The sequence below is a fragment of the Phycodurus eques genome, chromosome 11, assembly GCF_024500275.1.
Source record: "Phycodurus eques isolate BA_2022a chromosome 11, UOR_Pequ_1.1, whole genome shotgun sequence".
Lineage (NCBI taxonomy): Eukaryota > Metazoa > Chordata > Actinopteri > Syngnathiformes > Syngnathidae > Phycodurus > Phycodurus eques.
The window spans coordinates 21,886,435-21,902,565 of NC_084535.1; the positions used below are offsets into that span (position 1 = coordinate 21,886,435).

The following is a 16,131-nucleotide window of genomic DNA, read 5'->3' on the forward strand; positions in this document are numbered from 1 at the left end:
TTTTTTTTTTTTTTTAATTTGGAAGTCCTACAAACATGGATGTTCATCTTAGGGTTAATACACACACAAGGATTTTTCAAATCTTAAAAGATTTTGTATTTGCTTTAGACTCCACACATGAAGATACAAAATCTGGCAGTTAACAGTTTTGGTTGTGTTGTGTGTGGTGTGCTCCGATTATCTCAACACAACACCACACACAAAGATTCTGTTGTACCGCTGATCTTGAAATCTCGTTCCCCAAGGTTACCAGAGCCGGGAGGCTTGTAAAATGGCGTTGTCTTAATAAATATTCCCAGTCTGGGGAATCCACTTTTATCCCAAAAAAAACAACATCGAGTAAGACATGCTTGTTTTTATTTACGGTCTTTTCCTTTTGTTGAGTCAGGGCGTTTCTTAATTGGCTATATTCTGTTTCACGTCACAATTCGCCGCGTCATGACTCAGGAGAAGTCGGTTTTCCCCACACACATGAATAGTTTTGGTCGTAAATATTGAACAAGTTAATTAATTAAGATTGTCGGCCCCGACCTTTTTTCGGACCCAAAAATCAGGACGAATCCTCTCTAACACACATCAGACCTAAGGAAAATCCATCCAGCCATACCGCTTATTCTCACTAGGATTGCGGGTGTTTTGGCATCTATCGCAGCTGACTCTGGGTGAGAGGCGGGGTACACCCTGAACTGGTCACCAGCCAATCGCAGGGCACACATAGATAAACAACCATACTCAGATTCACACCTACGGGCAATTAAGAGTCTTCCATTAACCTACCATGCATGTTTTTGGGATTTGGGAGGAAACCGGAATACCCGGAGAAAACCCACGCAGGCACAGTGTAAGGAAACTCTTATAGGATAAGATTAAGAGGTAAGAACAGGCGTTTGTCTGACATGCTCGGTCGGGAAGGGGCAAATTCTGGAAAATACTAAACAAGGCGGAATGGTGGACGACTGGTTAGAGCGTCTGCCTCACAGTTCCGGTTAAAATCCCGGCCCCGCCTGTGTGGAGTTTGCATGTTCTCCCCGTGCCTGCATGGGTTTTCTCCGGGCACTCCGGTTTCCTCCCACATCCCCAAAACATGCATGGTAGGTTGATTGAAGACTAAATTATCTGTAGGTGTTAATGTAAGTGCGAATGGTTGTTTGTTTAAATGTGCCCTGCGATTGGCTGGCAACCAGTTTAGGGTGTACCCCGCCTCCTGCCGGAAGATAGCTGGGATAGGCTACAGCACTCCCGCGACCCTTGTGAGGATAAGCGGATTGGAAAATGGATGGATGAAAAATACTTGATGACAAAGGTACATGACCTATTTGACTTCCCACACTGCTCTTCTCACCAATAATGAGCTAGTTAAGTTGAGTTTATACGGCAAGTGATGTCATCAACCTCTCTGAATTTCGACCAGTACGATTGATGGGTGGATATTTTGAACTAAAACTTGTCAGCCAATCGGAGAAGGGCTTCCCCGAGTAGCAGCCGAAATGAAACGGCCCAGGAGATACAGTATGTTGAGAAATAATCAAGTTAAACTGTTTTACTCGAATTTGAAGGTGTTTTTTGACCACATTTTCTATAGGTGATATCAAACAAAAACAATCCCCGAAAAGGCCATTTTTTCCAACAACAAAAACTAAATTCCTCCAGAACCCATACATCGATTTTCAAAATTCAGGTACCCAGGTTAAATTGGCCGTTCCAACCAGACAGACAGTCATTTTTGGCAAATCTTGTCACGTTGCTACTTTTAATGTGGGTACTGCATTCTCTTCTATGTTGTTGATTGTTTTCTTAATTTTTGGAGTCAGATTTTCTTTCTTTAATAGACTTTAACAGACAACTCGGTCCGTGTGTGTAGACAGTGGGACAGAAGATTGCAAAAATTGTTTGTCAAATAAGTATGTATACATTTTCTTGTATTTCACTAATGATTTGGAAAAATGATCCGGTTACCCTTCCCATGGGCTCACCATCTGTGGAAGTGGGTCAAAGGGATCAGGTGAAATGTGAGCTGGTTGGCGGCCGAAGGCAGGGACCTTAGCTGTCCGATCCCTGGCTAAAGAAACTGGCTCTAGGGACGTGGAACGTCATCTCTCTGGCAGGCAAAGATCCTGAGCTGGTGTGTGAGGTCGAGAAATTCTTGAGAGGGGTTGGATTCTGTTCCACTCTGGAGTTGACCACATTAAGAGGTGCCGAGCAGGTGTAGGCATACTGATTGCCCCACGTCTCGGTGCCTGTACGTTAGGGTTCACACCAGTGGATTAGAGGGTAGCCTACCTCTGCCTTTGGGTCGGGGGACGGGTCCTGACTGTTGTTTGTGCCTATGCACCAAACAGCAGTTCAGAGTACCCACCCTTTTTGGAGACTTTGGAGGGGATGCTGGAGAATGCCCCTTACTGGGGACTCCCTTGTTTTTCTGGGGGATTTTAACGCTTACATGGGCAATGAGAGTGAAACCTGGAAGAGAGTGATTGGGAGGAACGGTCCCCTCGATCAGAACCCGAGCGGTGTTCTGTTATTGGACTTCTCTGCTCGTCAAGGATTGTCCATAACTAACACCATGTTCAGACATAAGGATATCCACATGTGCATTTGGCACTAGGACAACCTAGGCCGTAGTTCGATGACCGAGTTTTTGGTTGGGTCATCTAACTTGCGGCCGCATGTCTCCGTCACTTGGATGAAGAGAGGGATGGAACTGTCAACTGATCACCACCTGGTGGTGTGTTGGCTTCGATGGTGGTTGAAGATGCTAGTCCGACCTCGCAGACCCAAGCGTATTGTGAGGATCTGTTGGCATAACTTGGCTACGTCTGGTAGAGTCCCCTGACAGAAGGAGTTCCAACTCCCACCTCCGGCAGAACTTTGAGCACGTCCCGAGGGAGGCGGGGGACATTGAGCCTGAGTGGTTCCACTTCTCCATTGTTTGTTGAGGCAGCGGACCGGAGGTGTGGCTGTAAGGTGGTCGGTACGTGTCGAGGCGGCAAACCCCGAAACCGTTGGTGGACACCAGCGGTAAGGAATGTTGTCAGGCTGTCCTATCAGGCCTTTTTGGCTTGTGGGACTCCAGAGGTAGCTGACAGGTAAGAGCTTGCCAAGTGGAACACAGCTTTGGTGGTCGCTGAGGCAAAAACCCGGGTGTGGGAGGAGTTCGGTGAGGCCATGGAAAAGGACTTCTGGACGGTTTCGAGGAAATTCTGATCCACCATTTGGCATCTTAGGAGGGGCGAGCAGTGAACCATCAACACTGTGTACATTGTGGTTGGGGAGCTGCTGGCCTCAACTTGGGACGTTGTGAGTTGGTGGGCCGAATACTTCAAAGACCTCCTCAATTCTACTGACAAGCCTTCCTATGTGGAAGCAGAGTCTGGGGACTCTGAGGTGGGCTCTTCTATCTCCAGGGTTGAGGTCATTGAGGTGGTAAAAAGCTCCTCGGTCGCAGTGCCCGGGGGGTGGATGAGATCCCTCCGGAGTTCCTAAAGGCTCTGGATGTTGTGGGTCTGTTCTGGTTAACACACCTCTGCAAAATTGCATGGACATCGGGGACAGTGCCTTTGGATTGGTAGAAGGGGGAGCAGGCGTGGAACCACTCAGCCTACCCGGTAAGGTCTATTCAGGGGAGCTGGAGAATAGGGTCCATCTGGAAGTCGAATCTCAAATTCAGGAGGAGCAGTGTGGTTTTCATACTGGCTGTGGAACAATGGACCTGCTCTACACCCTCAGAAGGGTTCTGTAGGGTGCATGGTAATTCACCCAATGTGTTTTCTGGAAAAGCCGTTCGACCGTGTCCCTCGGGGAGTCCTGTGGAGGGCGCTCTGGGAGCATGGGGTGCAGGACCCCCTGATAAGGGGTGGTCCATACATGTACGACCAGTGTCAGAGTTTGGTCCGCATTGCCGCCAGTAAGTCGAATACGTTTCCAGCAGGAGTTGGACTCTGCCAAGAATGCCCTTTGTCACCGATACTGTTCATTACGCAGATGGACAGAATTTCCAGGTGCAGCCAAGGCGTTGAGGGCGTTCGGTTTGGTGACGTCAGTATCAAGTCTCTGCTTTTTGCAGATGAATTGCTTCTGATGGCTTCATCAAGCCGAGATCTTCAACTCTCACAGGAGCGGTTTGCAGCTGAGTCTGAAGCGATTGTGATGAAAATCAGCAACACCAAATCTGAGACCGTGATCTTCAATCAGAAAAGTTTAGAATGCCCTCTCCAAGTACAGGAGGAGATCCTGCCCCAAGTGAATGAGTTCTATTTAAGGGTCTTGTTCACGACTGAGGGAAGAATGTACTGGAAAATTGACAGGCAGATTGGTGCAGCATCTGTAGTAATGCATACTTTGTATCGCCCTGTCATGGTAAAGAATGAGCTGAGGCAAAAAGTGAAGCTCTCAATTTACTGATTGATCTACGTTCCTACCCTCACCTATGGTCTCAAGCTGTGGGTCATGACCAAAAGAACAAGATCGCCGGATACAAGCAGCCGAAATGAGTTTCCTTCACAGGGTGTCCGGGCTCACCCTTAGAGATAGGATGAGAAGCTCAGTCAACTGGGAGGGGCTCAGGGTTGTGCTGCTGCTGCTCCACATCAAGGGGAGCCAGATGATGTGGCTTGGACATCTGATTAGGATGCCCCCTGGACACCTCCCTGGTAAGGTGTTCCGGGCACATCCCATTGGGAGTAGGACCCAGGGACAACCCAGGACACGCTGGAGAGACTACATCTCTCCGCTGGCATGGGAAGCCCGGAAGAGCCGAACAAAATGGTAGGGCAGAGGGAAGTCTGGGCTTCCATGCTTAAAATGCTGCCCCCACGAACCGAACTTGGATAAGCAGAAGAAAATGGATGTATGGATGGATCCTGTTACTGAGAAAGTTACAATTATTGACTGATTGAAATCACATGTAAAGAGTTCAGATTTCTTACTGAAGCAAACCAAACGATATATGATTGATTTTTTTTATTAAGATGAAAAGGATAATACAAAAACCTAAGGGCCCACTACCTTTAAATCATACACGCAGCAGTCAGAATGTATTTTAATTTATTTCTATCCCTAATAACCCAAAGTTGGAAGAATAGGATATTCAAGAAGAGTACAGAATGTACATTTGTAGAGTAACAGTCAGGAACATTAACCAAGAATAATCAGAATCCAACTTAAGACAGAGAAGAATAAATGGGCCACTCGCCCATACATGCAGGGAGCCTTAGCCACTGAGAAAACCTGCCGCTCTGGGTTGTACTGTATTCTAACGGGGTGATGGAAACCAGAAATCTGGGAAGCTCTCCAATTGAAATGTCCCACACACTGTCCCACTTAGCAGCCAAAAAGCAAGGATGCATCCGTTCAGCACACTAATCCATTAGTATGTCTAGGATCTCATCCAAAATATGAAGGGTTACATTTTAAGTAGTAACTCTTTTTTTGTTTTATTTGTGCCCACGACAACATGAGACAAAATCCACACACACACATGCTCACTAAGAGCACATCTGCCCTGTGAGAGTTACAGAGGGGGACACTGCCAGCTGGCTTCATTTCAATGTTTCACCTCTAGGGATTGGCTCTAGCACAGGCCAAATATGGAAGAGACATGACGACGCAACTGCACTTCTCCTACACACATGCACACACACACACACACACACGTATACACACACACATACACACTCACGAAAGTGTGCAATCAGAGCCAATGCACTAGCCTTATGTGGTCACAAGAAATCCAGTGCTTAGGTCAAAGAAGTATCAGTCAACACATCTATGGTCACTATGGAGACGACTGGCATCCGTGTGGGTGAATGTGTCGACTGGGAACAGGTCTTTGGATTTGAGGAACATCCCTTGCCAGTCCCTTCGGCATGACAACAGAGAGAGTTCAAAGGTCACAGGGGCAGTGGTTAATCCTTGGATCATTTGGAAGACAGACGGGGAGAGAGGCCAAGGGGGAGTGGGTGGGACAGGATCTTTATAGAGCGGAAGTGTGTTTATGTGAGAGAGCGAGAGAAACAGGTTCACTCAAATGATCAGGAAGGAGAAAGCCACTCTGAATACAATTTGTCATTTGCTGTTATGAAGCACAGGTAGTTTCTAATCTTTTTTTGCCATTCAAATATTCATCACTTAATGCTGTGGTTATTAGGACTAATGGGACCCATATTCCGTCTGAGTAGGAGTACACAAAATGAACAGATCAATTTGAAATTACACAATTGCTGTACAGTTGTATACCAGACAAATGTTATGCTAATATGGAATTACACACACACACACACACACACACACACACACACAAAGTCAACCGATCACACGTCACCTCACATTAAAGCATCTACTTATACGACGAGCTCAGGGGTGGCCAACACATGGCTCCCAAGCCAAGTGCAGCTTTTTGGCTGTCTTCGCTTGTGCCTCGTCTGTCAGTCCAGGGGTGTCCAGACATGCAGATTTCCCTGGACACTTTTTAAGACCTAAAATAGCATCGGGGATTGGAAAATGATCTCAATCTGCGTATTGTAGTCCCCTCCCTTCTCTCCTTCCACCACAAAACTATGAACTGTCCGAACATACCTGAAACTACTACTACAAACATTAACTCTTAAGTCTTTTACAACCCCAATTCCAATGAAGTTGGGACTGATGTGCTAAACATAAAAAAAACAGAATACAATGATTTGCAAATCATGTTCAACCTATATTTAATTGAATACACTACAAAGACAAGATATTTAATGTTCAAACTGATAAACTTTATTGTTTTTAGCAAATAATCATTAACTTAGAATTTTATGGCTGCAATACGTTCCAAAAATGCTGGGAAAACATTCAATAGACATTTGGGAACTGAGGACACTAATTGTTGGAGCTTTGTAGGTGGAATTATTTCCAATTCTTGCTTGATGTACAGCTTCAGCTGTTCAACAGTCCAGGGTCTCCTTTGTCGTATTTTACGCTTCATAATGCGCCACACATTTTCAATGGGAGACAGGTCTGGACTGCAGGCAGGCCAGTCTAGTACCCACAATCTTTTACTACGAAGCCACGCTGTTGTAACAAGTGCAGAATGTGGTTTGGCATTGTCTTGCTGACATAAGCAGGGTCGTCCATGAAAAAGACATCGCTTGGATGGCAGCATATGTTTCTCCAAAACCTGTATGTACCTTTCAGCATGAATGGTGCCTTCACAGATGTGTAAGTTACCCATGCCATTGGCACTAACCCAGCCCCATAATATCACGGATGCTGGCTTTTGAACTTCGCGTCCATAACAGTCTGGATGGTTCTTTTCCTCTTTGGCCCGGAGGACACGATGGCCACAATTTCCAAAACCAATTTGAAATGTGGACTGATCAGACCACAGAACACTTTTCCACTTTGCATCAGTCCATCTTAGATGAGCTCGGGCCCAGAGAAGCTGGCGGCATTTCTGGGTGTTGTTGATAAATGGCTTTTGCTTTGCATAGTAGAGTTTCAAGCTGCACTTACGGATGTAGCGCCAAACTGTATTTACTGACATTGGTTTTCTGAAGTGTTCCTGAGCCCATGTGGTGATATCCTTTACACATTGATGTAGGTTTTTGATGCAGTGCCGCCTGAGGGATCGAAGGTCATGGGCATTCAGTGTTGGTTTTCGGCCGTGCCGCTTACATGCAGTGATTTCTCCAGATTCTCTGAACGTTTTGATGATATTATGGACCATAGATGATTAAAACCCTAAATTCCCTGCAATTGTACGTTGAGGAACATTGTCCTTAAACTGTTAGACTATTTTCTCACGCAGTTGTCACACATTTCTCAACTTTCTGAGTCTTTTTTGCCACCTTTTTTGGAACGTGTTGCAGCCATAAAATTTCAAGTTAATGATTCTTTGTTAAAAACAATAAAGTTTATCAGTTTGAACATTAAATATATTGTCTTTGTTGTGTATTCAATTAAATATAGGTTGAACATGATTTGCAAATCATTGTATTTTTTTTTATTTATGTTTAACACAACTTCCCAACTTCATTGGAATTGGGGTTGTACAATATCAATAGCACCACCAATGATTGGTCTTCACATTTCAGTATCAAGGGAAGTAATTACTTTTACAATCTGATACACGTACACTGTACACTACATCGAAATTTGTTCCAAAAGCGAGTTTACTTACAGAATCAATATTTTCTATGGTGTACTACACTACAAACTACAAAAATATGGGCCACTCTTTGCAAATGAGATTTGTATAAACACGAAAAAAAAATTTTTTTTCCAACAGTCATTTTGCAATATTGTTGCAAGGTTATACAAATTAGTACATAAGAAAGAAGATTTAAAATGTATTTAAAAATGTGCAATTCAACAACAGGTGAGTTAGCTGGGATAGGCTCCAGCACTCCCATGACCCGCATGAGGATAAGCGGCTCAGAAAATGGATGGATGGATGTTTCTCACTTTGAAACCCCCCATCCAACCATGTTGTGTGTTTTTGTGTATATATAGACAAAACACAATGTTACATTAACTCATTTAATTTTGCATCATGTATAGTTCTTGGCGTTGCTCACCATGTGCACCAGTATGCGCTCCCCAGTAGGGTGGATGGCAAGGGCTTCATCGTAAAGACTTTTCGCCTCCTCCATTTGACCCCGGAGCTCGGCTAGGTGGCCCCTCTGCAGCAATACTGAGTGCGAGTTGGGGAAGAGTGAGCTGGCCTCGGCTATGCAAAATTGTGCCTCTTTAAGTCGACCGTCCACCATGAACAGTTCTCCTGCAGACACAGACAGAAATACAGACAGAGACATATCATGTAGGCGGCACGGTGGACGACTGGTTAGAGCGTCAGCCTCACAGTTCTGAGGACCCGGGTTCAATCCCCGGCCCCCCCCCCCCCTGTGGAGTTTGCATGTTCTCCCCTTGCCTGCGTGGGTTTTCTCCGGGCACTCCGGTTTCCTCCCACATCCCAAAAACATGCATGAATTGGAGACTCTAAATTGCCTGTAGGCATGACTGTGAGTGCGAATGGTTGTTTGTTTCTATGTGCCCTGCGATTGGCTGGCAACCAGTTCAGGGTGTACCCCGCCTCCTGCCCGATGACAGCTGGGATAGGCTCCAGCACGCCCGCGACCCTAGTGAGGAGAAGCGGCTCAGAAAATGGATGGATGGATGGACATATCATGTACAGTTGCGTTAAAGTGCAAGTTACAACCTCATTGCATGTTAAAATATAAACAGTGTGGCACTTAAATACACATAACATTACATAACCGCTTCAAGTAAACACACACACACACATGCATGCTAAAGGAGCAACGTAGTGTCTGGGAAATTATGGAACTGTTGCCTAAATAAGGCCACCACATACTAAAGCTGCCTGCCTCTCGGAGGAGGATAACCTCCAGACACTAGCTTCTAACTTCTATAATGTCCAGTCAGACCTCAAATATAGATTATTGGTGGATCCTTCCATGACACTGCATCAATGCATAGCAACAGCCAAGGAAGCCTTGAGGAATAAACTCTTCAACTTTAAACAATCACGCCACCGGATATGTATGTGGTTTGGGGAGAATCGAGGTGAACTGTGTTGTACAAATATCATGCACGCCTCTTGCTCCTGAATACTGTGTGAACTCATCTGTGTAGTTGGCAGGAGGTGAACTGTTGTTGTTTTTTTCCCTACCTAAGTACAGATGCACTGATATAAATTACTTCTCATAATTACCATTACTATCCTACTGCAGCTTCATTTTGAGAAAATACATATAGTGATGCCCTGTAATAATGTGATTTCTTTGTAGTTATGTGTATGTGACAACGTGGTGTACCCCTTTGAGTAGACTTTTTTTCCTGCGTGGCCAATAAGGAAGTGAGATTGTGACAGGAAATAACCGATGAGAGCAGGAATGCTGGGAAGGGTACAGGGAACACAGCCTGGTCCCATTATACCAAGAACACACATTGAGAGACTTTAGTGCAATTTTGCCTTATTTCTCAGCAGATGAATAACAGGAGCAGAAGGTTGGTCATCAAAAATATTTTTTGAATTACTGTAAGCCACAGGGGACACGAACCCGACATACTTCACATCTGCCCCTTCCACTTCAACCCACTATGGTACTGTAAACACACTGGAGGACCGGTTCTTAAAATGCCCCTATGGATCTCCTCCACTGCTTTAATTATACTTTGTGTCACGTGTACAATGTACACCAAAATTACTTCTCTGCATTTAAACCATGTGGGCCACAATTGTGGAGAGCAGGGGTGAACCCGGACACCCTGCGCAGGAAACTCATTTCGTCCGCTTGTATCCGGGATCTTGTTCTTTCGGTCATGACCCACAGCTCGTGACCATAGATGAGGGTAGGAACGTAGATCGACCGGTAAATCAAGAGCTTCCGTTTTCTGCTTAGCTCCTTCTTCACCCCAACGGACCGATACAAAGTCCCCATCACTGCAGACGCTGCACCGATCCGCCTGTCGATCTCGCGTTCCATTCTTCCCTCACTCGTGAAGATATTTGGACTCCTTCACTTGGGGCAGGATCTCATCCCCGAACCCGGAGAGGGCACTCCACCCTTTCCTGACTGAGGACCATGGTCTCAGATTTGGAGGTGCTGATTCTCATCCCAGCCGCTTCACACTCGGCTTCGAACCGCTCCTATGAGAGTTGGAGATTACGGCTTGATGAAGCCAACAGAACCACATCATATGCCAAAAGCAAAGACGCAATACTGAGGCCAGCAAAACGGACCTCTCTAGGCGTCGGCTGCGCCAAGACATTCTGTCCATAAAAGTTATTAACAGAATCGGTGACAAAGGGCAGCCTTGGCGGAGTCCAACCCTCACCGAAAACGAGTCTGACTTACTGCTGGCAATGAGGACCAAACTCTGACACTGGTCGTACAGGGACAGAACAGCCCGTATCAGGGGGTTCGGCACCCTATACTCCCGAAGCAACCCCCACAGAACTCCCCGACTCCCCGTGTCGAACGCCTTCTCCAAATCCACAAAACACATGTAGACTGGTTGGGTGAACTCCCATGCACCCTCAAGGACCATGCCGAGGGTGTAGAGCTGGTCCACTGTTCCACGGCCAGGACGAAAACCACACTGTTCCTCCTGAATCTGAGATTCAGCCACACAACATCCAGAGCCTTTAGGAACTCTGGGCGAATCTCATCAACCCCCGGGGCCTTGCCACCGAGGAGCTTTTTTAACCACCTCGGTGACCTCAACCCCAGAGATAGGAGAGCCCGCCTCAGAGACCCCAGACTTTGCTTCCTCATGGGAGGGCGTGTGGGTGGAATTGAGGAGGTCTTCGAAGTATTCTCCCCACCGACTCATAACGTCCCGAGTCGAGGTCAGCATTGCCCTATCCCCATCATACACAGTGTTGACGGTGCACTGCTTCCCTCTCCTGAGACACCAGATGGTGGACCAGAATTGTGTGGTGGCACAGAAGTCCAATAACAGGACACCACTCGGGTTCTGATCGGGAGAGGGGCAGGCTTAATCATAGTGGCCAGGCCGCCCAATCCATATGATAACACAATGTTTATGTTTTGTCCATTCATCAAATATTTGAGAGGTGTGCAATCCCGGATGTTGGAATACACTGGGGGGGAAAAAACCATTTGAAATTACTTGATTTGAACATGTACATCGGTTGCACATGATTAAAATGTGTTAAACCTACATAGAAAGAAAGGGAGGGAAATGATGTCAATTTACGACATTTTAGTCATGTGCAACTGAAAATTACCAGTAACCTTTTTTTTCAATGTAGGTAGCAATCTTTGTTCTAGTTCATCCCAAATGTTTTTGATGGCATTGAGGTCAGTTCTTTCCACACCAAACTCATCTGACCTTGCCATTATCAATCTTGTCGTGTACACTGTGACACAGTCATGCTGCAACTGAAAAGGGCTGTCACTTAACTTGGAAGTTGGGAACATTGGATTGTTCTAAGTGATTTACGATACTCAATAATTAAGATTTAAAAGTAACTCAGCCCAAAGTCTGACGGCTTAATCAATTTTTAAAGAGATTTGTCCCAAACTCTGCCTTCTTCTCCTGTGCGTATAAACAGGCAATCAAAACAGTCTGTATTTCTTTAAACTCATGTGTGCTGCAGTCGTACCAGCTTGCAGCCAAATACGTTCTAGGGTAGTCCAGATGTACATGGGTCCTTGGCGATGCATGGAGCTAATGTCTGACACTTCTGAGAGCGCCGCCTCAAGATGAGATGCTGCAATCGATGATGGACTCATTGAACCTGAAAGTATAAGGCAAAAAACAGGAATGAAATACATTATTAAAATGACAACTTTAAACTTGAAACAGGGGTGCCAATTTAGCCTACTACGGTGTGCAGGGTGTCCTAAAAAATATAACATTTTATAGTTATAGTAAAAAAGCCAATTCTCACTCAAATGATCTAACATTTTAATCACGTGTAAAATGAAGTTTAATTTCATTTTAATGATTTACTTGTTCTTTTTCAGAGTGAAGAATGACATAACTAGCAATGTGTACGCATTTTGTGTCTGAGAATGCGCAAACCCAGCCAAACAAGAGTGTGTAACTTACATTTTTTGGGGGGACAAAATTCTACTTAAAACACCCCCCCCCAAAAAAAAACAACAACACGAGAATAAAAGATTTGCAGATACCTCTGAATATTCTCATTAATCCAGGTCATTTCCTTCTCAATGCATTGAATCGATCGTAACTGGACTGTTCTAATTGTCTCAGACGACGTTTCGCCTCTCATCCGAGCAGGCTTCATCAGTTGACGCAACAAGGCTTAGTTATGATGCACTAGGCAGTTTTTGTGCGGAAAACTCAACTATTTATGCTTAACCTTACAGGCATACCCCACACCACGTATGGTATTGTAGTTCATGCTTGAAATAACGTTTGGGAACACCTGGTATCAATATCACTAGATTTATGTCAAGGATGACAATGTATAGCTCCTGAAAAGTGGTCACAATCAAAGTAAGTCAGAATCTTTGTTCATATTTCCAACATTTGCTATTTCACATTGACAAACAAACACATGCAAAAACAATATTAGAGTCCTTGGTAGTTTCACACAAAGACTCCTACTTCAATGACTTGCAGTTCAAATGAAATGCCAATAATTCATGTAGATACTGTATGAGTATGGCTTCATTAACACTACAATATATTGTTTTGGAGTCAGTAACTATAACACATTTTCCGGCTATTGGCACGTTGACATATTTGTAGCACTGTTGCTGCCCCGGTCTTTAGCGCTCCCGCTGTGGGTGATTTGAATCATAATTTTAACTTCAACCATCTACTCGCAGGCCACCCTGAGCGAGGGTGCGGGCCGCATGTGGCCCATGGGCTGCCAGTTGCGCATGTCTATGTGAGTGTACTCAACAGTTCGAGTCTCTACAGACAGCAGGGTACAAAAATATTTAAGAAGTCAAAAGGCAGACCAGTGGAGGTATCTTGGAAGACAGGCAGAGTGAGGTGGATGGATGTTTTGCTGACTCCAGGGCTGGCATCCAGCCTCTCAACCATTGGTATACTGGTACTGTCATCTGTCTCACTGGAACATACACACATGTCACAAAGTACAATATCCCACCGGCATCCTCCAACTGTTTACGCTTGTGAACTGATGAAATAAAACCAGCCGAGTGCCACTAATATTTTATATGATACAAATTAGATGTGTGAGGGATTAGTCATTGATTCGTAGATGCATCATGATGCTGATGTTCCTAATCAATGTCAATAATCCATCTATTTTCTGGACCGCTTTATCCTCACGAGGGTCGCGGGGGTGCTGGAGCCTATCCCAGCTATCTTCGGGCGAGAGGCGGGGTACACCCTGAACTGGTCGTCAGGGCACATAGAAACAAACAACCATTCGCGCACACATTCACACCTAAGGGCAATTTAGAGTCTTCCATCAATAATCAACTGGGAATAATCAATTATTAAAATTCAAGAAAAAAGTCGAACCCAGATGTGCAGCATCCATTGGACAGTCACTATGGAGCACAAAGTGCGAGTGGGCGCTTGGTCTGTACGATATCATACCATCCACAACATGGTTTATTTTCAAAATAGCAGTTCGAAGTGTATGTGCCCTGTGCGCCGCCCGTCGATTGCGCACCCATGGCCTATCATCAACGGGGGTATAGGGGGTGGGCGAGTGCCGCTCTTCACAGAATGCTGCCCTGGGCGGCTGCCCATTTCGCCCATATCAGAAACTGCCCCTGAAGGTTTCCAAAATTGCGACCATCAATGCTAATCGAATGTTTTCCATATATGTTAGAGTTAAGCTAATGCTTAGATCAGACTCCAGGATTTTAGCCCCGATATTGGCCCAATTTGCTATCGTTCCCAGATTGGGCACCACATAATTTATCGGAAAAATAAAACTTCTTGTAGTGATGTCATGATTTGGCCCTACGACAACAAAAAGAAAAGTCTAGCATGTTAGATTTTTTGGGATCTCTTCTATGTAGTGTGACGCTCCGACAGCGCACCTTGACGTCGACCAACAGGATTGCGTATTGTGACGGGCGCTTCGCCTCCCGTGCTTGCCGTCGTCCACATACTTGTTCGACTCGCCGTTGTTAACATTTATTCACACGCACAAACCAATGTTTAACAAAGCTTTAGAGCATGATTCAACAGAATGCCAGCATGTTTACATACATCTGTAACTTGCAAGGCTACGCAACATTTTGTTGCCTGCTTGCGAGCCATATTGTTTTAAAAGTATGTGAACATACGCCAAACAATCCTTTAATGGATAGCCCAAAAAATCTTTTCTCGAGCACCCGGTGACACTGCATGTTTTTTTTTCCATCTTTGGTCTTTTTCCCCCCACATTGCCCCGGAGATCCATTGCTTGACAATGACTTGTTGTCGCCATGGTAATGGTTGTGTCCGGTTGAGATGAAAGGTGAAACGTTTTTCGTGATAGTAAAAGACAGGATACGGTGGTATCGGACTACATGTTCTGTAGTCTGACTGAGATACACCGAGATTTTATGGCAGTAGTCTGACATCGTGCAATCGCGAAAGACCAAATTTATCCTGTAGTCTGATCCAGGCATAAACAGAGTCGTGAGACAGCGCTATGTAGTTGTTTGAAATACACAACGTGCCATTATCTTTGTTTTATGTTTAGTTTGACAGTAAACATTAACAAGGAATGGCATTAAGCAGCTTGAAGCCTCTTTTTTGATGAATGAATTGTTCCCTATTTTCCAAAGTACTGCTTAAATTGGGTTCACTGCTACCATACATACTGAGATACATACAAGACTGAGTTTGCAAGTCAAAGCAAAAAAATGGCCCAACGATGGCTCGTATTCCGAAAAACTCATAAGTTGTGTCACTTGTATCTCAAGGTAGCACTCTATTTCATTTCAACACAGGGACTTTGGATGACTTTTGGTGTGGTAAATACGATCTATTCTATTCACGTTTGCAAAAACTATTGACTTAACGCTTAAACTAACCCTCAACATGTCCATTGTTTATTTATTTTACATACGTCCTCTGACAAAGCCAAATGTTCTTTGTATTGATAACCCAATTCATCAATTAATTCCACCAATTGCTTGAATATTTCGCGAGTTCTCCTCGGAAGGTGAATAAAAAGCTTTAAGGGCATGTTTTAAACCTTGGTATGCATGGGTGGATGATCATCTACACACATTAAAAACTGTGGGTGATCAATACCAAAAGTTTCCCTTTATAAGTTTTATCTGCCATACCAGTAAAACACGCATGCATAGCTGCACATTATAAAATACAGTATACACACTGTATATGTAGACACTGTCTGACACTCACTTTGAACGGCTGACATCATAGCGACTTTGCCAGATTTGCAGCATTTCCTGGCAGGTCTGTAAGGCCACAGCGGGGCCATACAAGACTTCTTCAAGCTTAGCCTTCGAGGACAGCAAACTAGAGCAAAAACACAAAAATCAACTTTATATTGGACATACTTCTGATCGATTATAGGGAGTATTTATCCAGTCCCCGGTCAATTACAGGGCACATAGGTATAGACAAAGAATGAACACCTACAGTATGTATAATCCGCACACTAAATTCATTTTGTAATAGTATACATTT

General features: G+C 44.7%; 1 protein-coding gene across 1 annotated transcript in view; it reads right to left on the reverse strand.

Annotated features, from left to right (window-relative positions):
- ttc7a (tetratricopeptide repeat domain 7A) overlaps positions 1–16,131 on the reverse strand; it is a 46,933-nt gene that overhangs the window by 7,445 nt on the left and 23,357 nt on the right. Inside the window, 4 exon segments of the mRNA XM_061690006.1 lie at positions 8,553–8,755; positions 12,131–12,265; positions 13,461–13,573; positions 15,844–15,960. Coding sequence (XP_061545990.1) covers positions 8,553–8,755; positions 12,131–12,265; positions 13,461–13,573; positions 15,844–15,960 — 568 coding nt within the window.